This window comes from Festucalex cinctus, chromosome 17, assembly GCF_051991245.1.
Source record: "Festucalex cinctus isolate MCC-2025b chromosome 17, RoL_Fcin_1.0, whole genome shotgun sequence".
In the NCBI taxonomy this organism is placed as follows: domain Eukaryota; kingdom Metazoa; phylum Chordata; class Actinopteri; order Syngnathiformes; family Syngnathidae; genus Festucalex; species Festucalex cinctus.
Window position 1 is genome coordinate 3102525 of NC_135427.1, and position 27448 is coordinate 3129972.

The following is a 27448-nucleotide window of genomic DNA, read 5'->3' on the forward strand; positions in this document are numbered from 1 at the left end:
TACTGTGTCCAAGCACTCTTTTTAGATTGTATTTTCATTCAATTTGACAGCATTGTAACAATAACATTCCTCGTTTCCGACTCCACCCTCATTCCGCTCCCACCGTAAGTGTCCCTCCCGAGGCCTCTCACGTGAGCGACCCTCAGCAAACTTAAAAAAAATATTCTTCCCACTCCTTACAGTACACACACATCATACTGTACTGTAAAACACTCCCTCTTTTCCCCCTCCTGACATTCTCCCACGCGTGTACACACGCAGCTGTCGTGCAGCTGTCCAATGCAATGGAAAGTGGAGTGATATGGTCGCTCACGAATCAAATACATTTGAGTAGGTAGCCCAGGGGTGTCCAAACTTTTTCATTTGAGTGCCACATAATGTTAAGAGAAATTGTGTTTAGTCCTAAAAATTGTACAAATAATTGATTTGTGCTTTTGCATATTTAGAAAAATGCTACAGTGTATGTCCAATTTTATTTGTAATATGGCAGTAGAGTTATTATAGTTTTGGAATTTTAGTTTTTATTAGTTTTCAGTTTGGTTCTGTTAGTTTTTATTAGTTATTTAAAAACGCTTAGTTTTAGTTTGGTTTGTTAGTTTCAGTATTAGTATTATTATTTATTTTTTTCATGTGTATTACTTGGGCGCAATATTTAAAAAAAAAACATGGGAGCAACGTCAACTGAAGGTGCTTTTCTATTGGCTGCTGCTAGATGACGTCACTTCTGTGTGACATACTTTCAAACTCATTATTCCGTTTGATATCAAATCTACTAAAAATCACATTTAAAATCATTCCCAAAGGATCATGCATTAAATTACCAAAGACGAAAACGTTGGTTTAGTGGTTAGCACGTCCGCCTCTCAGTTCTGAGGATTCGGGTTCGACTCCAGGCTCGGGCCTTCCTGGGTGGAGTTTGTTTGTTTGTTTGGAGTTTTGCAGGCGAGTCAGACATTTTAGGTGACAAAAAAGTGTCGTGAATGGTTGGTGGGCTCTAGAAATTTATTTTATAATATACAGTTTTTAGATTACATTTAAATAACCCAATTCACTCACATTTTTTATTGTATTTTATAATGGTTGTTCATTAAGCTATGTACATAGTACTGTGTGTGTATGATGAGACAAAGGGATGTTTGTGAGAGAAGATGAGGCCACCGATAATCTTTTCCAACAGCATTTATCTTTTTTTCATGCTACACGGCCTGGATTTGTGTTTTGATCCATTCGTGTCTTTTTTTTTTTTGTCTCATTCAGTTGAGCCGTCTCCCGCGCACGCACGCACGCACGCACGCCTGAGACCTCTCCACTGCCACCGACAGCTGCTGAGCTCACCTTGAGGCCGCTTCCACTCACACAAGGTAAACATAAACACTCGTTTTTTTTCCCATTTCTTTCTTCTTTTATTCACATACAGTACCTTCACTTCTGCACGGATCACATTCGAGAATATCAAAAGGAATCTAACCCGAAAAAGTGTCGCAAGAAGTGGGACGAGACACGGGGGGGGGGGGGGGGGTTCACACTATTTACAGTGGATTTAAAAACTCCTGTAATTTATCACATTTTTTTTCATTTATTTTTTTATACATAACATGTACAGTATCATTCTTGAGCAGGTTTGGGGTGGTGAAAGCACACTCTATTCTCTCTGCCATAAATAAAACACTTAGAAAAATAAAAGACCTCACGTCAAAACGGGGCCATGAAAGCGCGTGGACCGATTACTAAGGAATGACACGCTTTGACCTGATAACGAGGGTGGGTGTTCCAATATTCCTCTTGATAGACAGCAGCTCGACGGGGAACGCGAGTGGCGGAAGTGTGACGGATAGGAATGCGGCGGTGACGTTAAAACCTCCACGTTGGGTTAGTAGTGTGCGCGCGTGTACATTCACAGGTGTACCCCGTATAGTGTTTAAGGCTCGGGAGGCGTCGTCGCACGTCCTTCCCGAGGAGAAGACGACCAGAAACGTCAAGTTATTTCTTCTTGGAGTTGACGCTCTTGCACACCCAGTTCATGCCCTCCTGCAGGAAAGGAGAAATAAAAAAAAAAATGGAAAAAAAAGCGCAAACTAATTCTTTAAAATAACAAATTGGCGTACCTGGATGCCCTCGCCGGTGAGGGCGGAGCACGACTGGATTTGCCAGATGCGATCGCGGATGGTGTGCAGGTTGAGGCCCTCGGCGATCTCGGAGGCCGGCGCCGCCGTCAGGAGGTCCTGCTTGTTGGCGAAGATCAACACGGGCACGCCGCTCAGCTTCTCCTCGTCCAGCAGCTCGGCCAGCTCCTGGAAAAAAAAAAAAAAAAAAAAGCGACAACATGACAGTTATTGATTTATTCATTTTTTTAAAACAAGCTAATTGTTATTATTTTGTTGCAAACTTCTATTTTTTTAAGTAATTTAATTTTTTTTGTTGTTGTTGTTGTAGCTGAAAACCCTTTTTTTTTTTACAGATTTTTTTTTTTTAAATAAATATTTTTAGCTGTTTTTTATTGTTGATATTGAAGCAGAAATCAACATTTAAAAAAAAAAAAAGGAATGTTTTTTCCCCCGATTATTTTTTGTTGTTACCTTGGAGGAAACTGAATATTTTTAGCAATGATTTTTCTTTTTTTCTTTTCTTTTTTTTTTAACTGCTGATATTGTAGCAGAACTCATCATTAAAAAAAGGAATTGTTTTTCCCCCCATTATTTTTTATTACCTTGGACTAAACCAAATATTTTTAGTACTGATTTTTTTTCAATTCATAAAGATGACTATTGAATTTTTATTATTAAATGTTTACTATTTTTATTTATTGTTGATGCTGTAGTTGACTTCAGCATTTGCCATTTTTTTCCAGGTAATTATATTTAACGTGTTGATGATGTAGTTGAAACAAGCATTAAAATAAAAGTTATTTTATTTGATGTTGATGTTGATGATGCTTCAGGAGAAAGCACGTCGTTTTAAAGGTAATTTTTATTTAATTATTTTGTTGTTGTTGCTTTAACACAAACCAGCATTTTTATTTATTTATTTAAAAAACAAGCTAATTATTATTTTGTTGCAAACTGGCATTTTTTTAGTAATCGATTTTTTGTTGTTGATATTGTAGCTGCAAATAAGTTTTTTTTTAAGAAAAATAACCATTTTTAACTGTTTTTTTTTTTATTGCCGTTATTGAAGCATAAATCAATCTAAAAAAATTTAATATGTTTTTTTTCCCCATTATTTGTTGTCGTTACCTTGGAGGAAACCAAATATTTTTAGTAATGATTTTTTTTTTTTATTATTAATAAATGACTATTTTTTGCTGTGTCAAACATTCCTATATCATTGTTTCTGTTATATTTACTCATACAAAATTAATGTTCTATTGACTTCATACGTACTGTGCACCTAACAAAACAAATTATGTAACTTTTTTATTTTTTTTTATTTTTTAGGTAGGCATCTTCAAAACGTGTAGCATGTTGCAGAAGAATTAATAATGTCTCAGACCGGGTACATACCTGACCCGTCTCCTCAAATCTCTTCCTGTCAGCGCTGTCGATGACATAAATCTGCAAACCAAACGTGACGTTATGATGTCAACTGTGACTTGGTTCCGCAATGTGCCGATAGCGTCACGGGCGTACGAGCACGTCTGTGTTTTCAAAGTAGTTCCTCCAGTAGGGCCTGATCTTCCTCTGGCCGCCGATGTCCCAAACGTTGAGCTTGAAGCCTTGCGACTGAACGCTCTTGATGTTGAAGCCCTGTCGGAGGAACATTTGTGAGTCTCAAACTTAGACCAATCATATTTTCAAAAGCAATACCAATGTGCTTGGTAAAAATTGTGATTTTTTTCTTTAGGTCTGTGTAGAGTGGATCACTGCTTGCCTGGGTGGGAGTGATGTGGCTGATGTCCTCGGAGGCGAGCTGCTTGAGAAGGGTGGTCTTTCCGCCGTTGTCCAGTCCCAGCAGTAGTATCCTCACCTCCTGGTCAGGTGTGCTTTTTAGCTTGCGCAGGATTGACAGCAATCCCTGCACACACAACATTGATTTTTATCACTTTATTTTTATGCAAGAAATATCAGGGATTTTTTTAAATTCAGGTCTTTAGTTTTTCATGGCGCACACAGGAAGGCCGGAGCCCAGATTCGAACCCAGAACCTTCGAACATGTGATGCAGACGTGCAAAACACTAGTCACATTCATTCCGTCTTCTAAACATGTATTCAGTGCATCGAAAACGTTCTTGGTCGTCATCTAAACTGATGTCCCGTTTTCTTGACTGGCTGGTAATTGGGATGCTAAACGCGGCTAATTTGCTAAGCTAATCTCCCCTCCTGGCAACTGAAGCTAACGCAACAGGGCGGCTTTCGCGGTTGGATCGCCCCCGCGAACAAAGTTGACAACTTTGCATCCCTGCCCGTGTTGTAACGGTCACGTTTCGGCCCGCTTTCGCACAGTTAACGATAATTACGGACAACTCACCATCTTGTTGTCTTGTGTCGTGGAGACGCCGCCGCGAAGGGTTACTAAGGACGGTGACGTCACTCGCACAGGCACGCGCGAGTGGCGGATATATTAAGCCGCTGAAGTGCTTGAAAAGCACTTCACGCTGTAAACAGCATGCTGAGGATCTACATAAAGATGGATAACAATGTTGATAAAAAAAAATGGACGTAAGAATTAAATCATTTGTTCTCACTCCCATCGACAGGTGGCGACAGTGAGGCCGAAGTGGCTTGCACCAACAACAATGTAAGATCCTGCCTTTGTCTTTTACTTACATTAACGATATGTATGGGTATAATTTTCTGTGTCACATAATTTTATTCTTTTCAAGTACAAAACCTTTTACCCTAATTTTACTCCACTCCGCACTGTTGATTTTTCTTACTTTTTTTTTTTGTCTTTATTCATTTTATTAACAGATTCGATTCGATTTCTTTCCCCGTTTTTTTCTTAATTCAAAAAACAACATACAATTCAGAAACTGGACACACAAAACAGAACAAGAAAACAATTACTCGCACGCTAACTCTTGCTATATTTACTCGCATAAAAAAAAAAAAAAACTCGCTTCCGGGTTCTCTACCAATCACAAGCCGCTCTTGGACTCAAGTCTCGCGTCATGTGGCGTTTATGTGTCCCTGTAAATTTCGGAATATATCATGAATGAAACCGTCTCTAGCGCATAACCCAGTTCGTTACAATACATTTATTCAGATAAATTTCTAACTATTTGTTAGAGACTTCTATAGACATTTTAAAGGCAGGTGAAATGTTTGAAACTTTTATTTTTTTAATTTTTTTTTTTAAAGCAGTCGCTTGACTTGATTTATTTTTTTCTTGTATTGACTGTATGTTTTGTGACTCTGCATTTTATGTTATATTAATAAAATATTACTTTAAGAGTAATTAGGTCGTGGACTCTTTACGATTTAGCAAGCTAGAAGACTAATGTTTTATTCAAGAACGATAAATCTACTCGGGTTTTAGGACCCGGCCGATTTCCTTGCGTCCGGGAGCTGCCCCGCCGCGCCATTGGCGGAGAGCTTGCCACGTGCAACGTTTCTTTACGTTTCTTGACTCTACCTGGCAGCTTTTTACTCACAAGCGTCGGACGACCCACTCAAAGGTGAGTATTGCGTATTGTCGTGCGAGCTAAAGCACAAAAATCTGTTTCTTGGTGTTTTCTTTGCCTCGTTGCGGGCATATCGCCAGTAACACGAGACACAAGTTGCATCACTCTACCGGGCATATGTTTTCTCTGCTCTTTCTGACATAACCATCCACCCAACTCACGAATGCAATTGAATCACACCCTCGTTTATTCTTTAATGCAATTAAATACATTTTCAACGCAACGCCCGGAGTGTCTAGGGACCGCGTGGACTACATCCAGATGCGCTCCGGCTTGTAGATCCAGTTTGTCAAGCTCCAGGTGCACACGGAGGTGCTTCCTTTAACGGCTATAATAAATTGTACTTGAGTTAATTGTGAGTAAAATGCTGTCTAAAGTTGCTCCAGCAACATCACGATCCATGTGTTTGTTTCCTAACGCAGGCAGGCATGTGAGAAAGTAAACATCTGGAAACTTGAACGTTACAAGTTAGTATATAAGCATTTTTTTTTACGTATTCTACTAATGACCTACTTTCATGCATGTGAATGTCCGTTAGGGGCCTATCAGTTCTAAGTTTGCTGGTAAAGCTCAGCAAGCATTACGAAAAATATTGACTTTTGACCGTTGCAGGCCCACATTAGAAAGTAAACAGATCCAGAACTATCCAGATAAAGTCAAGCTTGGGTTGCACAAAGTCTCTTAAAAGCAACATCTGTGAATAACTAACTCCTCATGTGAATAATTAGTAAGTTATGTTGTTGTTTTTCTGTGGGAAGCTGGATTCTGCTGGTTCTGGTCGGGGAGCCGAGCGGAGCGCCAGACGAACCTGACGAACCATTCACTAGGCGCCTGTCAATTATTTCTAGCGGGGCACTTGTTTCGAAATTTGTCTCAAGAGGATGCAAAGGGCACATTTGCACCTTAGGAACTTTTCGAGGACAATCTAGATTGATGAAGATGGGGAAAAAAAAAAAAGTACCTGTAACTTAGCTCATTCACTCGCAGGCATTTTCACCAAAGTAACGCCCTTCGCTCCTGGCTGTTTTACTGGATTTTGTCTGATTTTGCAAGGCCCACAGAATATTGTCTTCTATTGCTATAAAACAGGGAACCTATCAAAAGAACGATTAGATCTCTTCTTTCACCAGGAAAAAAACTATTTCTATTTGTTTCCGTTTTGCAGCAATTAGCATTAGATGTCATCATTATTGACAAATCTGTTTAGAACTTTTATACTCTGCTGCCATCTGCTGGCCGTTTGTGTAATTATACCATTATATAATTATAATATATATATATATATATTATAATTATACCATACCATTGCTTCACCCGTTCTCTGCCGTTCAGATGCTGCATCAAAGCCTTCTGTATGCTGTAGAATAAAAAAAAACATTACAAAAAACAAAAACGTGTAAATACGTCTTTGGGACATGTGAAGCATTTAAAATTGAACGTATTTATACGTTTTTGGGAGCAAATGAGTTAAGATGAACTTTTGTCCGATTGCTATCAAATTTTGAATCTAATCCAATAAATCAACTCAACTCTACTGGCAGAACTGTAATTGCACTCTCTTCCTCAGGTTTTCATCCGAACCTTTTCGGAGGATAAACGTCAACCCTCCCCTACCTACGACTCGCGAATCCTCCGCCATGGCGCTGAGCCCCACGTTCGACATCGACGCCCCGCGATGGGACCAGACCACCTTCGCGGGGCGCCTCTGGCACTTCTTCAACATCACCGACTGGCGGACGGCGCTCCTGCCCGACTCGCGCCTGGACGAGGCCAAAGCCTTGGTGGAGAGCTGCAGGTAGGACACGGTGATGTCGAAAAATGGTTCATGACGACGCGTTCAACTGCACGTTTTGTTTTCCAGGGCGGGCTCGGTCCCCCCGGGTACCACCGAGGAGCAGCTCCACTATGCCAAGAAGCTGTATGACTCCGCCTTCCACCCCGACTCGGGCGACCGCATGAACATCATCGGCCGCATGTCCTTCCAAGTCCCCGGCGGCATGGCCATCACCGGCTGCATGCTGCAGTTCTACAGGTTAGAGTTGTGCAAACGTCACCTTGGACGTGTTCTCCTGCAGAGTTTTGTTTAATTCTATTGCGCAATCTGTGGCTTTATCAAGGCTAACAGGAGAAAGAAGGTGTTGCGTTAATCAGACAAGGTTATGAAAGATAGTTAACGAAACTAAAGAAAAACTCAAATTGAAAAAACATTTTCGTTAACAAAATAAAATACTGTGAAAATAAGTGGTTTTTTTTTTGTTTTTTTAATAAACACATTTAAACAACTTCTTATGTTTGTAAAAATTACTAATTGTAACAAAAATGTCAGTTTTTGTCTTTGTTTAATGCTGTTTTAAATATATTTATATTGGTATTGCTGTAGATTTATAGCTACAAAAAAAGGTCAAACAGTTGTTTAAAAATTGTCTACAAAATAATTAGCGACCTATTTTGACCCTGCACTTAATTAAAAAAAACTAACTAAAACTAAGAAAAACGAAAAAAAAAAATGTTAGTAGTCGACGACACAAATGAGAGAAGCAATTTAATACAAACATGCTCGCCAACCACGATGGCAGCTGCTAAAAAGTGCATCGACGGGTTTGTTATTCCAGAACTGTTCCCGCGGTGGTCTTCTGGCAGTGGGTCAACCAGTCCTTCAACGCGCTGGTCAACTACACCAACCGCAACGCCGCCTCGCCCATCACGCCCAAGTAAGACCTCTTTACGTTCATCGCCATCGCAGGCTTCAAATGACATCATCATTGCGCGCCTCAGGCAGATCGGCGTGGCCTACGCGACCGCCACCAGCACGGCTTTAGCCACGGCGGTGGGACTCAACCTCTACACGAAGGTACGGTTGCCACGGAGACCGGGTAGGCGCTCTTGTGTGTGAAGTTTCTCCCCGTGGCTACACATCACACTCTGCTTCGCCGCCGCCTTCCTCCCGCAGAGAGCGCCTCCACTGGTGGCGCGATGGGTCCCTTTCGCGGCCGTGGCGGCGGCCAACTGTGTCAACATTCCCATGATGAGGCAACAGTGAGTCCCGCATGCGCACTTTTCGGACTTGCGGGATTTATTCGTGACAATCCACCAGTTTCCAGTTATCATACTTTGAATGCTAATTCTGAACACAGCCACATGCCCATTGATGAGGGTGTGCATACTTTTACAACCAAGGCTATGTTGTTTATTTTTATACTCCTTCTCAAAAATATAAAAAAAAAATTATTTTATTTTTTTAAAGAAAAAATGAATTTAATTTTATAGTCTATTGATAACATTAATGGAGGAAAACATTTTTTTTAAGTTGACATTTTTCTATCACCAAATCTGGCATTTGAACAGGGGTGTGTAGACTTTCTGTAGGTGTTATTCCGATTTATCGCCCGATTACTTAAAAATGTATATAAAAAAAAAAAAAATCAAAATAATTTTAATTTTTGAAATGTATTTTTTTTTACAAAAATAGATATGAATTACATGTTGTACTTAAAAATATAATTTATATTTTTTTAATTGTAATTTTAAAAATAGATTTTTACAAAAATAAAGATGAATTACACGTTGTACTTAAATTATATATATTTTTAAATTTAAATTTAAAAAAAATTTTTTTTTAAATAAAAATGAATTGCGTTGTACTTATAAATGTGTATGTATATTTTTTTTATTTTAATTTTTAAAATGTATTTTTACAAAAATGAAGATATGAATTACATGTTGTACTTAAAAATGTAATTAATTTTTTTTATTGTAATTTTTAAAATATATTTTTGCAAGAATAAAGATATGAATTACATGTTGTGCTTAAAAATGTCATTTATAATTTTTTTTAATTGTAATTTTTCAAATATATTTTTACAAAAATAAAGATGTGAATTACATGTACTTAAAAATGTATATATTTTTTTATTTAAATTTTTATAATGTACTTTAAAAAATAGATATGAATTACATGTTGTTCCATTAATGTTTTACAATATGTTTGTCGTTCAGTTTGCTTAAATTAACAACAGTGAAAAGAAATTTGACAATTTTTTTTTTGATATATATTTAATTATTTTTTTAGGTGTGGTGTGCTAATGTCTTGAAAAAACTAAGAATCTGAAGAAAAAAAATCGGCTGATTTTTGTCTATTTTAAAAAAAGAGCTAGGACCCTAATGTACACGTCACCAAACAAATACAATTTTACTTGGTTGTTTAATTTGACACTTGATGGTTAGGCAGCCAATTAATCCAAATACCCCCACTATTTATATACAAGCAGTTAAAAAGTCATTTTCCCGTCACGTCATTTAAAAAAAATCTTTTCTCCCGACTGAAAATGTGCCTAAAATGTTCCTTCAGGGAAATCTTGAACGGCATCGCTGTCACCGATGAAAATGGCAACAAGCTCGGCCACTCACAAGTAAGATATTTGATTTGAACATAAATATTGAAACTCAAACCGACCTTTAACCTCCTGCATTCACTTGAAATGTTGTTTCATGCAGAAAGCGGCGGTGAAAGGCATCACGCAGGTGGTCATCTCCAGGATCACCATGGCTGCACCGGGAATGAGTACGTACAGACAAAAAAAAAAAAAAACAACAACCCCGTCTTACAAACGGCTCGTTATTTTGCGCTCTCCTCCGCAGTCATACTCCCCATCATCATGCAGCGGCTGGAAAAATACAAATTCATGCAGGTTCGTTCCTTTTTTTGTAATTTTCCGCCTTTCTTTGCTGAGTCACCCCGTGGAGACGTGTTTTCTTCTCTTCCGTAGAGAATCACATACCTCCACGGGCCCATTCAAGTGATGATGGTGGGCGTCTTGTAAGTACGACATCTGGCGAGGGGAGGTTGGAAGGAGTTTTAGCGATACAAGTCTCAAGGTGGGGTCAACTCGCTTTTGTTGCGCTTGTCTCCAAACAGTTTGACCTTCATGGTACCGGCAGCCTGCTCGCTGTTCCCGCAAAGATGGTAACTCGTGTCGAATTTGTTGTGGATACTTTCTGTTATTATTATTATTCCAGAAATATTTTTTTGACTATGAAGAATAATGCATGCATTTTTCTTGGTGTGATTGAGAGGGAAAATAAGTGATGATGCAGAATAAAATATTAATATTTCTATTCAGGTCAATAAATGCTAAAGGCAATTTAAATAGCAATGGTGTAATGAGCTGTAATAAAAAAAAAAACATTTAAATGTATCTAAATGTATATCATTATTTAATTGTTATATAATATTTTTGCACAAATTTTTTTAAAAAGTTAATTTAATGTTCCTAAGTCCGCATCTCTTTTGCTGGCTGAACGGGTTGCACAAAAAATAAATAAAAACATAATATTCATTGTATTTTTTTTTTTTTTTAAATATTTTATTGTATATATACATATATATTTTTTCTTCAAATATATTTATCAATAGACTAGTATATTAACCCAACTTGATTGCTGTCTTAACAGGTTGCAAAAAAAATTCAATCGTAATTATCCTTTTTATAAAATGTATATTTAATTTTTTTAAATATAATTGAATAGAACAAGTAATACAAGCCCAACTCATTTATTGCCTTAATAGGATACAAAATAAAATAATAATAATAAAAAAATATAAATATGTTTTCCTGTAACAGGCTACGAAATAAAATAATTAAAAAATTCTATATATTTTCCCTTTGTTCAAATATTTTTTTCTAAGCATATAAATTTTGTATATATTCAATATTTAGCTTTTTTTATACCATTTTAGTTACATTTTATCGTTTAACTAAGTAATTCAGGCCTAGAGCTGCAAAAAGGGCTGCAGTCAGTGTGCAAAAAAAATCTTAATTTGCTTTTGTTCAAAATCATCTATATATTTTTAAAAATATATAATTGAATAACATTTTTTAATTAATTAATAAATAATAATAATAATGATGATGATGATGATGATGATGATAATAATAATAAAGGAATTCAAGCCCAACAGTCAACAAATTCCAAATAATTAGGTGAGGACATTTTAATTGCTGAAAGCCATCTGATTGGTTGATGAGTCCTAACCGTATCTGTCGTCTGCCGTCTTTGTGTCCCAGTTCCATTGCCGTGTCGAAGCTGGAGCCCGAACTGCGCGACTCCATTACATCCAAGTGCGGCGATAGCGTGCAGCATGTCTACTTCAACAAAGGCCTCTGAGAACTCCACCCGCAGGACTCACTGCGTACTCACTCTTACTCCTTTCCCCAGTGGTTACTCACATGTTTTAAGAGGTGCTTATTACGTGGAACTTATACCTTATACTGTACGTGGGGAACTTCGATGAATGCTTTTTAATTCTGCTGTGATGATTTCCATTTCTCTCTCAGTACAAACCAAATAATCTCTTCTCAGGAATTTTCTTTTGATGACTTTGCTAGCTCGGAACTGAGCAAAAGTCCTGGTACTTCTTCTTTTCTTCAAGTGTTTACGTGCCTTGGACAACGTCTCTACAGTAACAAGTTTTTTTTTTGGGATGTTCTCAAAACACAAATGGACGCCTATGCACGGTTCAAGATGGACAAACACCACCACTGGTTTCAAAAATATGGGAGTGGTGCGCAAAATGGAGGACACAACTCTGGCTCTGATTTGCATGGTTCAACTGAAGCTGTGTCAAAAGATACCACAATCCTCAGTAGATGTAATAAAAGACGTATGATATTTAAAAATCATTACTGTGCTGTATTCTAATTTGTTTTGTTTGGTCAAGCACCTTCACGGTTTACAGAAACCGAAACGACACGCTAACAGACATTTTCAGAAATAGGGAGCTGACTAAAGCATGGTTGTTTAATTGTGAGATTGACTGGCTACTAGGGATGTAACGATAACGGAAATATCGCAATATCAAAACTGCCACAATATATCGTTGTCATGTCACGATATTAAAAGCAGCACATCTGTTCAAAGTCAGGTTGATTTCCATTTGTGCAGTTCTAGCACCCTCTGGTGGCTTTTTTTTTTTTTTTTTTTTTTTTTTAAGTTCAGTTTATTTTTCACAAGGCATGTTTTGGCCCTTATATGTAAAGAGTCAATATGTAACTAAATGTGTGGTTGCATTAGCAAGTAAGTGCCTCAATATTTTATGTATATTAATACATTTTTTATACATTTATATTTTTATATTTTTCATTGCTATAATGTACAAAAGCACAAATGTTTTTTTTTAAGTAGCAGCTCTTTTTATTCTTATTTTTTTAATTTTTTTTTTTTTTACAATATCGTGATAATTATCATATTGTGACTTTCATATCCTGATATATAAGGTATCGTGATGTTTAGATATTGTTACATCTCTTCTGGCAACCAATCCAGGGTGTACCTCATCTTTTTCCCAAAAGTCAGCAGGGATTCGCTTCACCTCGACAAATTAATCGCACCTCCAGGCAAAAATTTCCAACGTGGCTAAATATTGCTTTTACAATACAGAAATAGGCATTTACTTTTGAGGGTGTGCACACTTTTGCTACCATATTATTTCAGTTGTTTCACATTGTTTCAGTTGTAATTGCTTCATTTTTATATCACACAAACCTGGTATTTGAACAGGGGTGTGTGGACTTTTTATATCCGCTGTACATAGTCACTAAGTTGGCAACACTGAAGCGTGAGGTTGTGTAAACTTTACAGCCATGTTCTACTTGTAAGCAGCAGCGCATATAAGCTAGCAACGACAGATAAATATTGAATTCCATTCAATTTAAATTCGGTAGGTGTTTTTCTGCCATTAATGCTCGTGTTAAAACGTTTTATAAGTAATCGTATGGCTTCAACTTGTAATCGTTACTGCAGCTGCAATTGTGTTTCCGGTCTTTTTGGCCTTTCCGACTTGCTGTAGCAGGAAGGGGGCGTGGCCAGTAAACAGCGTCTATAAAAGAGCCGAGCAACGGACGACAACAAGAGTCCTTGAACGGCTCGACCAAACGAACTCGGCTCTGAATGCGACACAACCTGACTTTACCTTTGTGACTTACGCCAACCGTTCGTTCGTCTTGTCGTTGACGTCTTGACTCGCTCATTTAAAAAAAAAAAAAAAAGATATCCTTACAGACAAGACGACAGTCACTTCTCGTTGGCGTCTTCACCGCCAACACTGCAGAAAAAAAAGAGAAAACCCCAAGAGTCGCCTTGTCTGCGTCAACAATGTCGCTGAGCGTGAACGGCGTCCTGTGCACGCTGGCACTGCTGCTCGTGTGGCGGGCGGAGGAGCTGGCCGAGGCGTGCAGCTGCGCCCCGGTGCACCCGCAACAGGCTTTCTGCAACGCCGACGTGGGTAAGTACACCGCCCACACATGCCCAGACACTGTTGTTGTTGTCTGTTCCACATGCCACACCAACTAGCACCCGAATCATCAATCTGTTTAGCCTTCTAGTGGTGTTGTGTGCTGTTCAAGGCCACGACTCGGTTTGCATGCTGATTTTTAAAAGCAGCACCCTCCTGCAGAGCCCCTTCTAGAGCACAACAGACACTGCAAAAACTGGGCTTAACGGGTCCTTAATTGCTCTAATTGTATGAGAAATCAATCAATCAATTTATGTAGAAAGACCTCACAATCAAACAGTAAATTCGGCTTGGCAAGATTTTCATTTACCCCAAAAAAGCATCTAAGAAACATCTGTATTTGTACTACTTGCACTCATGAAATTATAGTCATAATACTTTGAAAATATTTTAAGAGGGGCGACACAAGAGAATTGCCCTTAACACAAAAACTGTCTGGTCTGAAGAAATATCTCATCAGACAAAAGAACAAAAATATTTTGTCTTGATTTAGGATGTTTATTTAACCTTGGCTAGATTTTAGTTATTGTAGTGTCGTGCAGTGGTTCTCATCTGCTGTCATCAAGTCGTGACCTACTTTTAGAATGATTAAAGAAAATGTCATGTTAAAAACACAAAAAGAGTTTTGTTGTATATTTAAACATAACTTTTAGAGCACCACATTCATATTAAATTAAAAAAATGATGACATGACAACTGCATGTACAAAAATATAATCAAACTACCAGTAAATATCATGAAAAACAGCCAGTAATTCAATGTTTATATTTGCTCATACTAATATCTTAAACTTCTTTATACTTCCTTGACACCAATTACTACTTTTCTCTTAGACAGCGCCTTGGTGCCATCTTGTGACATTTTAGGGAGCTACAGAATGAGCTAAAAAAAATTTGAAAACCACTTTTTTTTTTTTTTTTTTTTTTTTTTTTTTTTTTTTTTTTTTTTTTTTTTTGCAGTTTTCCTTGAAGAATCAAGGACACCTTGGAATTTTTTCACTACGTTTGTGTGACCCATTTTGGGTACTCAGTAATGATGAAGGTGAATTGTAGAAGTTCCTCTTTATGGACTGGAAGTAAGACGCCGTTGCATCATTTTAAGCCGCATGACAAACGTTTCAAGCGTCTGGTCTACTGTGTTGTTGTCTATACAATATATATTTATATCTCCATCTGGGGAGTCCACACAGTGATTCACTTTTTCCACATTTTGCTACTTTACAGTCCCCATCAGAATTCTCCTTCTGTAAATGTTACTTTTTTTGCCAATGTATTTAGAAAAACAAATATTTACAAGGAAAGGTCTTTTTGAGTATGACGTCGCAAGTTTCGCAGTTAGCACGGCAATCTTTTGGACAGTTTTGCCGCTTCCTCTTTGCTGTATTGCTCAAGATCCCATCAGGTTGGATGGGGAGCATTTATGCTTTGCTGTCTATTCATTACATACAGATTCAGTTGAGACATTAAAGTGTATACATGAGTGTTTCGCAGTCCCAATGTGACCCTCAGGTTGCCAAGGAAACCGCATGCTGAGCATGAAATGCTTTGGGAATATGAATGAATGAATAATCTGAACTAGACTAAGTGCAATTTCCGGAGAAATTGCGCGGGAATGCTGAATGCTAATAAATGCTGATAAACGCTAAGATTTGAATGCATGTGGAATGCTTATGAAGTTAAGTGAGAGATAAATTATAAAATTATAACCTACTGGTTTGACAATGCACTTTACCAACTGTGCCAAAATTCTGAGTTATAAAGTGGGCATGGAAAGTGATACCTAGAAAAAGTTCAATGTCTGTCCCATTGACGATGAATGGGGAAAAGTTGATATTAAATGTGAATTGTACAAATATTGTAAGTAATGTGGAATCAAATATATATCCTGAGAGACGTGAATTTTTGTAGCTAGTTGAAATTTGAACAATGTAAATTGGAAGTAGGGCTACACAATATATCGAAAAAATATCGATATCGCGATATTGGCCCTTGCAATATGCATATCGCAAAGGCACGCAATAAGTTTTATATGGAATTTTACGCTTTTTATATGAATTTGACCAGTCAGACGCTAACTAAAATGTGCATCGCCATTCAATAGTTGAAAATTATCAAGACATAATTACAATTAATTAACTAAGATTACATTAAGGTTGCTTATTTTGCCACATGAAAAATGTTTTTCTTTCATTAGGTAAAAAAAATGACATTTCTTTAGGTACATGTTAAATATCGCAATAATATCGATATCGCTATGTTCAGCAAGTATATCGCATGTTTTTCCAATATCGTGCAGCCCTAATTGGAAGTATTAAGTGGGAGTTATTACGTGGCAAAAAAAAGTGTGGAGAATACAAATCACAATAACATATGTGGGAATCCAACAATAACGATTTTGTATAATCTTTTTGGCTTTATAGTATAAGCTTCCCTTGAAAATAAATCACGACTTAATATGAAAGCCAATGTAGTTATCTGCTTCAATTAGTTGCTTAAACACTTTAACTTTCATTCTTATTCACTACGACGACTTTATAAAATTCTACCAACAAGTGTGGTGTAAACATAAGTCGCTAATATCTTCAAGCAAGTCCTAAATTTCTGTAGCAAAGATCAAGCAAGTTGAGTCAAGTCCCCACTAAAGCGCATTTTTACACTCTGTCTGTACTTGCATTGGAGACACATTCATAATCGCATTTTTTTTCCTGTCTGTTTTCTTAGTTTTCTGTAAGTGTGTTTAAACGCGCAGTCTGGGAACGAAACGGGGCCTTCGGGATGCCGACGGGGCTCGGCCGGGACAACGTGGCACCGCGCAGGGAAAAAGAGAGAAGCAGTGTGGAAAGGGTCGGTCTCACTTCAGGGTTGGGGGGGGGGGCGAGCGTTTGAGAAGAAATCGAATCTCAACCACACCGCAAACTTTCCTCTCTAGTGTCCAGTTTGTCTTTTTACTTTGATTTCCACTCCTTTTTGTGAGGAGGGGTGGTGCGAGTTTCGGAATTACAGGAATGCTTCATAAAAGGGACGAGCACTTCAAAACATGCCAAAAAAAACATCGGTAACGCTGGAAGTGAACGCTGCGGCTCGGGTGACATCTGGATGACATCCTGGGTGTGTTTTCAAGCGAGGGGGAAGCAATAAAATTAGCAATGTGTGAGAAAATTGGTGTGAGAAGTTGCACTTGCTTGTCATTGTTTTTGTTTGTGTTATGTCTATTGACTGTAGTGAATTTCATATGACGAGTGGGAACGTTTTAGGTGTTTTTACGCAGACTTTGATGTGTCCTGGGCAATATGACTTCGAAATAAAATAGATTTTAAAGTAGGGATGTACAATAAGATCGGTGGCTGATAATTATCGACCAATTTGACGTCGTACAGATAAACCAGATGAAGAAATTTGCCAAAAATTATCAGCAATTATCAACCAATTTGATTTCTTTAGATAAACCCGACAATAAAGAAATCCGCCGATAATTAATCAGCAATTATCAACCAATTTGACTCATTACAGATAAACCAGATCATAAAGATATTTGCTCAAAACTATCGGTAATTATTAACCAATTTGATTTCATACAATAAACTAGATCATAAAGAAATCGGCTGATAATTATCGGCAATTATCAACCAATTTGATTTCATACAGCTAAACTAAATAAAGAAATCGTCCGATAATTATCGACCAAGTTGACTCATTACAGATAAACCAGATTAAAAAGACATTTGCTGAAAATTATCGGCAATTATCAACCAATTTGATTCCATACAGATGAACTAGATAATAAAGAAATCGGCCGATAATTATCGGCTATTATCGAACTGTTTGATGTCAAACAGATAAACCAGATAATAAAGAAATCGGCCGATAATTATCGGCAATTATCAACCAATTTGACTCATTACAGATAAACCGGATCATAGACATTTGCTGAAAACTATTGGCAATTATTAACCAATTTGATTTCATACAGATAAACTAGATAATAAAGAAATCGGCCGATAATTAGCGGCAATTATCAAACTATTTGACGTCAGATAAACCAGATAATAAAGAAATCGGCCGATAATCGACATGCCACGTTGGTCCATCTGTTGTGGTTGTAGCTCATATCAATCAAATTCAGCTTCATGGTGCTTTACATAAATTGAAACATTGTATAAACTTTACACGTTTCAATGCATTTGTACATGTTAGACTAATAGTAAACTCCACGGTATATTTGTATTGTAGTTAATTTTGCAAACAATTATTGGCTTACCTTATTGATTATCGACATCACCATCGGCACTTTCCAAATTCGGTTATCGACATCCGCACTTTCAAAATTTTTGCTTTATCAGTATCGGTTGAAAATAGCATTATCGTGCATCCCTAATTTTAAGCACACTTTTGAAAAATAGTCACTGTTTGGGGTTGGTTGCTAAATACAGCAACCAAATCACTAATTTGGCAAAACTGACCGTTATTTTGTAAACTAGCCTCTGCTCACAGCCTTGTTATTAGTGTAAGCAGTGCATGTCAAGCGGGGATGTGGAAGCTACGAAAAATATATTTAGGGGGGAAAAAATCATCCCAACAAATAAACGTCTTATGCTCCTTTGATTCCATTCCTTGAGAAACAGGATGTCTGTGTTTGGTGAGCCGGTGTGTTTTTTAGACCTTTCGTGAGTCAACAGTCCATTACAGGAAGTCTAAAATGTGGTTTTTGGTTTACGCGTGACCCAGCGGCACAGTCGTTGAGAGCATTTTTGTTTTTAAGCCGTCTGTGTGTGCTTCCTGCAATCAACGTCGTCAAAATGATGCGGTGCGACAATGGGTGTTTATGTAGTGGAAATGGCTTCCATACTGTAAATAACTTGCGTGTATGACAAGCTGTTTTGATGCTCATTGATTCTGCATGGCGGGCCGCAAGCCGCAGCGGTCATGCAGTGTCATGCTCTCGCCGCAAACATCGGCGACAATACGGTTTTAACTTGCTAGTTAGCACAGCAACAATTCTCTTGTGGTTACGCGGCTGCTTGTTGCTAGGCAGAATTAGGGGGACTCAAGCATTTGTGGCCTTATGTCCAATTGTAGACATAAAAAATGCCAGTAATGCTTACTATGCTGTTCCAATTGCAACTCAGGCTGGACATTTTTAGTTAAAAATAACTTTTTTTTTTCAACTCCCAGGATCTCTCACAGTACCCTGGCCAATGGTAGCTAGCTAGCGCTAAGCTAATCGGTCGTCTTTAGTCCAGGCGGTGAAGAAATGACCAAGCACACTTTAGATGCTGCTGTGACGGCATGAGAGGCTGGCAGCGAAGTAACAAAGACAAATACGTTGAAACACTGCCTAGCTGGGCTATTGACTGACTGCTTAACATTTAAATTTAATGCTCATTAGCCGGCTAAATAAACAGGGAGACATGGCGGGAAATGTTCACTCAGGACACTGAAAGAACTACGAAACATGTTTGTTTATAAACAAACAAATGTACACTAAATACTACAAAAGTTACTCCTATTAGCTTAATCTCACTTTTACTATACTAAGTCCTCAGAAAGTAGAACTATGAATCATGTTTATTTATAAACAAACAAATGTACACTAAATACTACAAAAGTTACTCCTATTAGCTTAATCTTACTTTTACTATACTAAGTCCTCAGAAAGTAGAACTACGAAACATATTTACAAATGTTCACTAAAGACTACAAAATAGTTACTCCTATTAGCTTAATCTCACTCTTACTATACTAAGTCCTCAAAGTAGAACTACGAAACATGTTTATTTATAAACAAACAAATGTACACTAAAGACTACTAAACAGTTACTCCTATTAGCTTAATGTCACTCTTACTATAATCGTTCCTCAAAGTATAGTGAAATTAATTGGCAGGAACAGGAAGTCAAACAAATGTACAAAAGATACTATAAATTGCCTCGCAGGGCAGAGAAATAACTTGAAGACGCGGGGAAGTCAAACATGCTGAAGTAAAGGCTAATTCTACTGATGTCTGAAATGATGCAACATCCACCTTTCACAAAGAGGAACTTTTAAGTTTCACCATTTAACTTTTGGTGAGCGTAAGTAGTAAAGGAGGAAGTCCATACCAGGATGGTGTATTTCAAAATAAAGGGGTTTGTTAACACGCTGCTGTTGTACATTAGCATTGCAGATGGCATACAGCTGACATGACAGAAATTACAGCTGACGTTTTAGCTTTAGCGCAGCCTGATGTAATTGGCTCAGCATGTGGAAAAGGAAGAGGGTCGTCATGGTGGTGGTGGTGGGCTGATTGGAGGAGGGGGCTGTGGTGCAGTGGGGTGGCGGGGGACTTTGTGCATGGAAAAGTTGTCCAAAATCAAAATCTGAGTCATTCCGCCGCATCCTGAGAACGCTAACAAGCGAAATGTGGGTCACTCGGTGGTTTGCTGTTGGATTGGCGGTGTGGCGCAGATCACATGACCTTGTGGTGTTTGATCTGCAGTCTGTAGACTCCACTGTGACTAGGTCTGTCCAAAGTCCCTCTAAATTCTTGTCTTTTCTACGTATGACTCTTGCTTCGTCTTCTATGACTTGTTTTTGATGGTTTGTGATGTCTTCTGCCGTTCCCATCATCTTTTTCTTCCACGGTTCAGTTCGTGTTCTACAACGTTCATCTTCTGTGGTTCTTCTATGGGTTCTTCATTGTCTATTGAGTCACATCTTATACTGTTTGTGTCCTCTATATTGGGTTTTCTACAGTTGGCGTCATACTGTTCTCAACCTAATTCTGGAATTTACGTTTTGCGGAGACTTTCTACCTGGCATAGTTACTCTTCATTAGTTTGCGTCTTCTACATTTTACAGTCTCTCCGTTCACGACGTTGCATCGTCCTGTGCCTCAGTTTGCGTCTTCTTCTTCACATTGTTTTGCCCACTTATCTGTGCTTTGTATCATCCTCTTCTACATTGGTGTCTTCTGTTTCACATCTTCTGTTTGTGCAGTTCTTTAGCTCCTTCAGTCTTCGGTTTCTACAGTTCGTATAGTCTTCTACGATTTGCGTTGCTCTCTTCTACAGTTAGTCTTCTAGTTTGCAAAATCTTTGTTGGATTCTGTTGTCTTCTTCTACAATTGCTGCCTGTGGTTTGCTTCTATGGATCACATTGTCATCTTATGTGTCTGACATCTTGTACGGTTTGTCTACCATGATTGTGTCGATTTAGATCTTCTACAGTTCAAGTAGTCATCTTCTTCCTCTGTGGTTCGCAATTTAGCGTGGCCAATTCATCTAGTGTACCTGATTAGAACTCATTTGTGTGAATCCCGTTGTCGACGTTCATCCGAGTATGAGCCCCAAAATGGCTGCTTCACGCCAAAATGTCTGACTTCCTTTTCAATTTTGGATATGGATCCTTGAGACATTTTTTTACATGGCTTGGTTGATTATACCATTGAACTACTTACTAGTTTTGGGGGGTTGTGTTCAGGTGCTTCATCTTAAACTTTACACGTGCTGGGCTACTACATTTATCTTGTGTATCTTGCCGACACTGCTAATTTTAACGGCAACTTCCTGTCATCTTAGCACCCCCGTCGTCGATCCTCTGCTCGTTAGAATGCAACTCAAAATGAGGTCAGGAAGTGAGAGCAGGAGGGGGGAAAAACCGGAGAGGAATGCAGGCCGGAGCGCCAGCCAGGTACAACCACACTCGTGTGCTGAATATTTGCGGAGTGGGACTGAAAACGCTGACGTTTGCGCACGGTTCCAAGTATATAAAGTTGAGCATTATTCAACCTGTACAAAATGCTTGAAGGAGCTTGCGGAAAGTTCACATGAAAGCACTTCACAGTGTTGTAAAAATGACATCAATGGATGTAATTTGAACCCTTGCTTACGCTGCTGTTTTGTTTTATATATAATACAGAGTAGTTGTCCTTTCTTTCTCATGTGGGGCAGCGTAGTGAGTGTGATGTTAACAAACTTGAGTGTGGCTCAGTGAATGTCTCTGTGTATTTCATCCACTTCTGATTGTTTTTCCTTGACTCTCTTGCTCACATTTTCCATTGAGAATTTAATGTCGTAAGCATAGTTGAAGCGGGACGTCGTCAAACACGCGCACACTGTGTTCGTATCCGCTTTCAGGTTCTTTAAATAGAGTAGAATGAAAAACCTTTTTTAGTCATCATAGCATCTCCAGTTCAGCTGGTCATGTCTGGAAGCAGGAAGCATCAGTCATAATGCAATGTTAAAAATACCACAGCATGATTTTCGTGATTAACTCATTCAATCCCAAAAACGTGTAAAAACGTTTTTAAATACTGTATCCACCCCTCCCAAAACCGTGTTTACACGTTTTTATGAAAGAGCATACCAAAGGCTTTGATGCGGCTCCTGATGTGAATATGTGGCTTAAAGCAATGGTAGTTATTACAGAAAACGGCCATAAGGTGGCAGCAGAGTATAAGAGATCAGCCAGGGCCATGTTGCAACAAGCCCTTTTTGTCAAGTGTTTTCACCAGGAATGTGAATTCTAATGCTAATTGCTGCAAAACGGAAACGGATACAAATGTACTAAACCGTCTGTTTTCTTGAACAGTGATCCGAGCGAAGGTGGTCGGCGAGCGCGAGGTGGACTCTGGAAACGACATCTACGGGAACCCCATCAAGAGGATTCAGTATGACGTCAAGCAGATCAAGGTCGTCGCAAGCCTATTGCGTTTGATGTGTCCTCAAAGCTTCATGTTCAAATTTTTTATTTTTTATTTTTCCTCCCCCCCACCGCAGATGTTCAAGGGACCCAATCAGGACATCGACACCATTTTCACCGCACCCGTGTCGGCCGTGTGCGGCGTCACCCTGGACGCTAGCGGCAAGAAGGAGTACTTGATCTCCGGTGTGTATTTGTTGATTGTAGTGGAGGGAATCACATAATACTGCCAGTAGATCATTATTTTTGGTCTGATTTCAATTGTCCTCAAACATCAAAAACAATGATCAACTTTTTTTCTGTTCTTTTTTTATTTTTTTAATTTTTATTATTATTTTTTTAATTATTTTTTTATTTTTTATTTTTTATTTTTTTTTTCGTTAATGACCGAACCAGTAAATGAATCATTTGCAGATTTTCTACACTGTTCAATTTGAAAAAGTGACCTGTTTTTGATTAAAGGGGGTAAAATTAAATTTATTTTTATTTATTTATTTTTTTTAAATCCCACTCATCACCAAAATAATCAAAGGATTAATTGATTTATAAAATAATCATTAGTTGAAGCCCTAATTGGTAAGTCATTAAAGTCTGTGTTGGATTTCTTTTTATGCTCAAGGCTTGCATTTGATCTTTGAGTTCAGGTCAATTCATTAAAAAATAAATAAATAAAATAATTAAATAAATAAATAAAAATTATTAAAAAATTCACATTTTGTATCTTATTGCTAATTTCAATATTAACCAAATATTTAATATAGAAATAACTCGTCATTTTATTTACAGTGAGTCAATTAGCAAATGTTATTACACTGAATTAAAAAAACAAAAACATAAAAAAAAAAAAAAAAGAAAATGATTGCAAATTCCCATTTTGCTAATTTCAATATTAACCAAATATTTAATATAGAAATAACTGATACTGGTAGTTATTTTATTATTTACAGTGAGTCAATTAGCAAATTATTTTATTGCACTGAATAAAACTTAAAAAAACAAAAACAAAGCATCTACCTAATGCTCAACTCAATTTCTTATTTTATTATTTATTAAAAAACGCTAGTGAAAGAATGGTCTGGATGTGGACCCTGGACCAATATTCGCTCACCCCTGATCAATGTTCTTGCACATTAAGCACACCAAAATATGAAACACGAGTACAAAAATACACCTTTCTCTTAAAATTTCATCTTTTTTTTTTTTTTTTGGCGTTTGCTTTTTTAAATACATTTGAAAGGTTGCGAGCAGTGATGTCTGCTCACCAGAGGCTGAGCTGCACTGTGTTTGTTTACTGAGTACACGTGGCCAGTGCACAAGGCGATGACATTTCCTGTCCCTGACTAAAGAAGGAAGAAAGAATATCACAATGAAAACACGTATACCGTTCCAGACCTAATATTGCTATTTGATGCTGCATGACTCATCCTCGCTGCAGCTGCAAGGAGTGTCGTCCTATGAGAGCAGCAGGCTCCGCAGACGAGAATATTGCAAACTCGGCAGATGTTTCAAAAGCTAAAAAAAAAAAAAAAAAAAAAAAAGTTGATTTGTCGTCCGCTGTTGTCCTTTTTTTGCAGGAAAGGCCGACGCCGGCGGGCAAATGCACGTGACGCTGTGTGATTACATTATGCTCTGGGACTCCTTGAGCAACACCCAGAAGAAGAGTCTCAGCCAACGCTACCAGATGGGCTGCGAGTGCAAGGTAAGGTTTTTTTTTTGTTTGTTTTTTTGTTACTCCTCACATCACTCCCAAAAAAAAAAAAAAAAACCACCATGGTTGTCATTAACATTGCATTTTCTATTTCTATCCACTTTAAATTGGTCAGTAATTTTTGTTTTAAAAAAAAAAAAGAAAAAAAAAAAAGCAAATCCAATGTGAAATTGGACATATAGTCGTTGATGATATGCTTTTTAACATATGCACTTCTTTTTAAAAATGTTTCACTACAATCATAGTTTAGTCTTCCAAGCTGAAGGTCGTGGGTTCGTTCGGTTTTTTTTTTGTTTTTTGTTTTTTTAAATAAATTAGTAAAATGTACTTAGAATTTCAGAGTGAAAGAAAAATCTTTAAGTGTTTTTTCATAGAATAAGCCAATTCTCTCGTACACGCTAAGAATACTTTGAGTAATATTTACTCTGAATATTTTACTGTACTTCCAAATGTAAATTTGACACTTTTTAGAGTGGGACCAAATAGATTCTGTTTAGAATAAAATTTACTTTATAGAATTTACTGTGTATGTACAACTGGAATGATAAATATTAAATTAAATATTAAATGATCGATCAATCAAGAATTTTGCTTTTATCAATAAAACAATGAAAAAATGAAAAATCATTCCAGTATATGATAGTGATCAACAGTATAATCGGAATATGACAATATTATTTTGGCGAAAATAAAAAAATGAGCGTTGCGTCCCTCTGATTTTCTGTAAGTTGCCCTCAAATGAAAAAGTTTGGACACCCCTGGCTTATAATATAATTTTTAAAATACATTTTAGAGTGACTAAATATTTAATAGTAATTTGTTTGTTTCAATAAAAACCTCTTAAAACGTTCACTGCCAGCCCAGCAAAAAATGCATCATTGACGTCTTTTTCCGTCAATGGCAGTGAATGAGTTAAGAAAGCTAAATCAATATATAAATTATATTTCAAAAAGAAGATTAATGAAAAATATTATAATTTTGATTTTAAATATATTAATTAATATATAATATATATATATATAATATATATTAATAAATATATAATGTGTATATATATATAATCTATTTAAAAAAAAAAAAGAAAAAAAAAAAAAAAGCTTTAGTCATCTCCAGGACAGGTCTGGGACATACACCAACAATTCATTAAACTCTGGAACTTTTGGAGTTGGATCCCTTTGAACCAAAATTGGCCACACTTCTGTTCTGTGAGACTCGTTCGTGCATGCTAAAAAAAAAAAAAAAAAAGTGTCCGTTTTGTGGTGGGGCTGCAGATCGTACGCTGCCCCTCGCTTCCCTGCGAGATCTCGGCCCCCGAGGAGTGCCTGTGGACGGACCTGATGATCGAGAAGCAGGTTTACGGCCGCCAGGCCAACCACTACGCCTGCGTCAAGCGCGCCGACGGATCCTGCTCCTGGTACCGCGGCGTGGCCCCGCCCAAGAAGGAGTTCCTGGACGCCGAGGATCCCTAGGGGAGGCCCCGCCGCTCGGGCCTGAAAGTATCAATTCACACCCCGTCACGGAAAAACCAACATCAGGCCATTTTGATTTAGAGGGGGGAGAAAAAAAAAGAATCTGTAGCCTCTCTGTTTCCATTTTAAACCAAAATGAGGGTTATTTGTTGTTGTCGCGTTTGAGGTATGAGACTGGTCAAGTGATGTATATTCCTCCTGAGGCTGGCGTCAGGAGGACACAACTTTTACTTTTGATTTTTATTTTATTGTTTTGTAGCGACTAGCACTTCCTCTAAAGCTTTTTTTTTTAAGTCCAAACCAATCGATCGAAAGATGTTACACATCAATGACCTCGTTGTCCATTTCATCCAAAGCCGAAATTCCAAGTTGCCTTTTTTTTTTTTTTTTTTTTTTTTTTTAAACACATTTTTTGTCCTTTTTAAAGTGCGCCCATGTCAGGCTAGTCTTCTTTCAAAACACGACTCAGCATTTTTGTTTGCTGATAAACAACTCACTGGACCAGTCTATGGTGTGAATGTACATGACCAGACAAGATACAAGTTTGCTTGCTCCCATTTTCCATGAATTACGGTCAACTCGGAATGGAAACGAGTCAAGTCAGCCAAGTCTGCTAATTAGAATCGGTTTACTGATAAATCCGAACCATGTAAGCCTGCAGCATTTCAGCCGAGTCGGTGAACTGATGCAAGTCATCCGGGCCCCAAACTATGCACAGTATCTCCAGCTCGCCAAACATATGGTCTCGTTGCCGTGGAGACGGCTTCGATGAGTCCTGAACAGTATAAACATCCATGAGATACTAGGTATCGGGGCTGGACTGGCCATCTGGTATACAGGGCAGATGCCCGGTGGGCCGGCCTCTTTTGTGGCCGATTCAGTGCTTTTTAATTTTTTTCCCCCTACATTTTAGCCCACAATTTGGAAGGACCAGTCCATTAATCCATTTTGAATATAGATAGCAAAATACATCATCAATAAACATCAATGGCAGAACTATATGTTAGGCAAGAGTCGCGTTGGTGGGCCTAAGTCAAAATGCCAGGGCCCATTTTTTATTTAATTTTTTATTTTTTTTTATTTCTTTTTTTTTTTTTGGTGCCAGTGCAGCCCTGCTAGGGATGTAACGATATCCAAACATCACGATATGATAATTAGCACGATATTATGGGGAGGTTGGCGATGCAAAAGGTCAGAATGTTGTAAAAAAACAAAAACACAAAATTATATAATTTATCATATATATATATATATATATATATATATATATATATATATATATATATATAGAGGCACTAATACAAGCATTACAATACATTGAAACCATTTTTTAAATAAAATTAATACAATTAAATGATAAATTAATAAATAGAATAAATTGAGTTCCTCCACATACTGACCAAGTTCTCAACCATATTATACATTCACCTTCATCTGACCATTATCATGGATTTTCAACATAGAAGGGCCAAAACATGCCTTGTGAAAATTAAACTGCGCTAAAAAAAAACTAGCAACCAGAGGGTGCTAGAATTGCACAAATGGAAATCAACCTGACTTGTTTTTTCTTTTTTTTTAACAGATGCGCCTGCTTTTAATATCGTGACATGACGACGACGATATATCGTGGCAGTTTTAATATCACAATATTGCCATTATCGTTACATCCCTATTCGATACAGG

General features: G+C 37.6%; 3 protein-coding genes across 7 annotated transcripts; 2 read left to right on the forward strand and 1 right to left on the reverse strand.

Annotated features, from left to right (window-relative positions):
• Positions 1-1386: 1386 nt before the first annotated feature.
• On the reverse strand, positions 1387-4702 carry LOC144004895 (ADP-ribosylation factor-like protein 3). Its single transcript, XM_077502568.1, has 6 exons — positions 4465-4702; positions 3868-4011; positions 3627-3743; positions 3501-3551; positions 2106-2291; positions 1387-2028 (listed from the first exon to the last, which is right to left on the reverse strand). The coding sequence occupies exons 1-6, from the start codon at positions 4465-4467 to the stop codon at positions 1981-1983; spliced, it is 549 nt and encodes a 182-aa protein (XP_077358694.1). The 5' UTR covers positions 4468-4702; the 3' UTR covers positions 1387-1980.
• LOC144004894 (sideroflexin-2-like) lies at positions 3594-12300 on the forward strand. Of its 5 annotated transcripts, XM_077502564.1 has the most exons (15): positions 3594-3760; positions 3841-3974; positions 4694-4734; positions 6043-6087; positions 7188-7415; positions 7482-7652; positions 8233-8331; positions 8396-8471; positions 8571-8656; positions 9969-10029; positions 10115-10181; positions 10259-10308; positions 10387-10436; positions 10536-10583; positions 11686-12300. In XM_077502564.1, coding segments are annotated over exons 3-15 (1083 nt in total). In that variant the 5' UTR covers positions 3594-3760; positions 3841-3974; positions 4694-4732; the 3' UTR covers positions 11786-12300. The 5 variants fall into 5 exon arrangements, 4 of the variants coding, with proteins under 4 accessions (XP_077358690.1, XP_077358691.1, XP_077358692.1 ...); XM_077502565.1 differs by lacking the exon at positions 6043-6087 and having other exon boundaries at positions 3597-3760; XR_013279459.1 differs by lacking the exons at positions 3594-3760; positions 3841-3974; positions 4694-4734 and adding an exon at positions 5631-5932 and having other exon boundaries at positions 11686-11859; positions 11981-12300.
• Positions 12301-13513: 1213 nt separating this feature from the next.
• On the forward strand, positions 13514-26940 carry LOC144004846 (metalloproteinase inhibitor 2-like). Its single transcript, XM_077502465.1, has 5 exons — positions 13514-13901; positions 22478-22578; positions 22666-22774; positions 24163-24287; positions 25568-26940. The coding sequence occupies exons 1-5, from the start codon at positions 13772-13774 to the stop codon at positions 25763-25765; spliced, it is 663 nt and encodes a 220-aa protein (XP_077358591.1). The 5' UTR covers positions 13514-13771; the 3' UTR covers positions 25766-26940.
• Positions 26941-27448: the final 508 nt, after the last annotated feature.

What these genes read in the sequence shown, in the direction of transcription:
- LOC144004846 (XM_077502465.1), top strand. Translation starts at nt 13,772, where the DNA reads ATGTCGCTGAGCGTGAACGGCGTCCTGTGCACGCTGGCACTGCTGCTC. An exon ending in ATGACGTCAAGCAGATCAAG is followed by an intron (nt 22,579 to 22,665) that starts GTCGTCGCAAGC and finishes CCCCCACCGCAG; the next exon opens with ATGTTCAAGGGACCCAATCA. An exon ending in GAAGGAGTACTTGATCTCCG is followed by an intron (nt 22,775 to 24,162) that starts GTGTGTATTTGT and finishes CTTTTTTTGCAG; the next exon opens with GAAAGGCCGACGCCGGCGGG.
- LOC144004894 (XM_077502563.1), top strand. Translation starts at nt 5,784, where the DNA reads ATGCAATTGAATCACACCCTCGTTTATTCTTTAATGCAATTAAATACA. An exon ending in GCCTCGCCCATCACGCCCAA is followed by an intron (nt 8,332 to 8,395) that starts GTAAGACCTCTT and finishes TGCGCGCCTCAG; the next exon opens with GCAGATCGGCGTGGCCTACG. An exon ending in GACTCAACCTCTACACGAAG is followed by an intron (nt 8,472 to 8,570) that starts GTACGGTTGCCA and finishes TTCCTCCCGCAG; the next exon opens with AGAGCGCCTCCACTGGTGGC.
- LOC144004895 (XM_077502568.1), bottom strand. An exon ending in GCCACATCACTCCCACCCAG is followed by an intron (nt 3,744 to 3,867) that starts GCAAGCAGTGAT and finishes TTCCTCCGACAG; the next exon opens with GGCTTCAACATCAAGAGCGT. An exon ending in GATTTGAGGAGACGGGTCAG is followed by an intron (nt 2,292 to 3,500) that starts GTATGTACCCGG and finishes TTTTTTTTCCAG; the next exon opens with GAGCTGGCCGAGCTGCTGGA.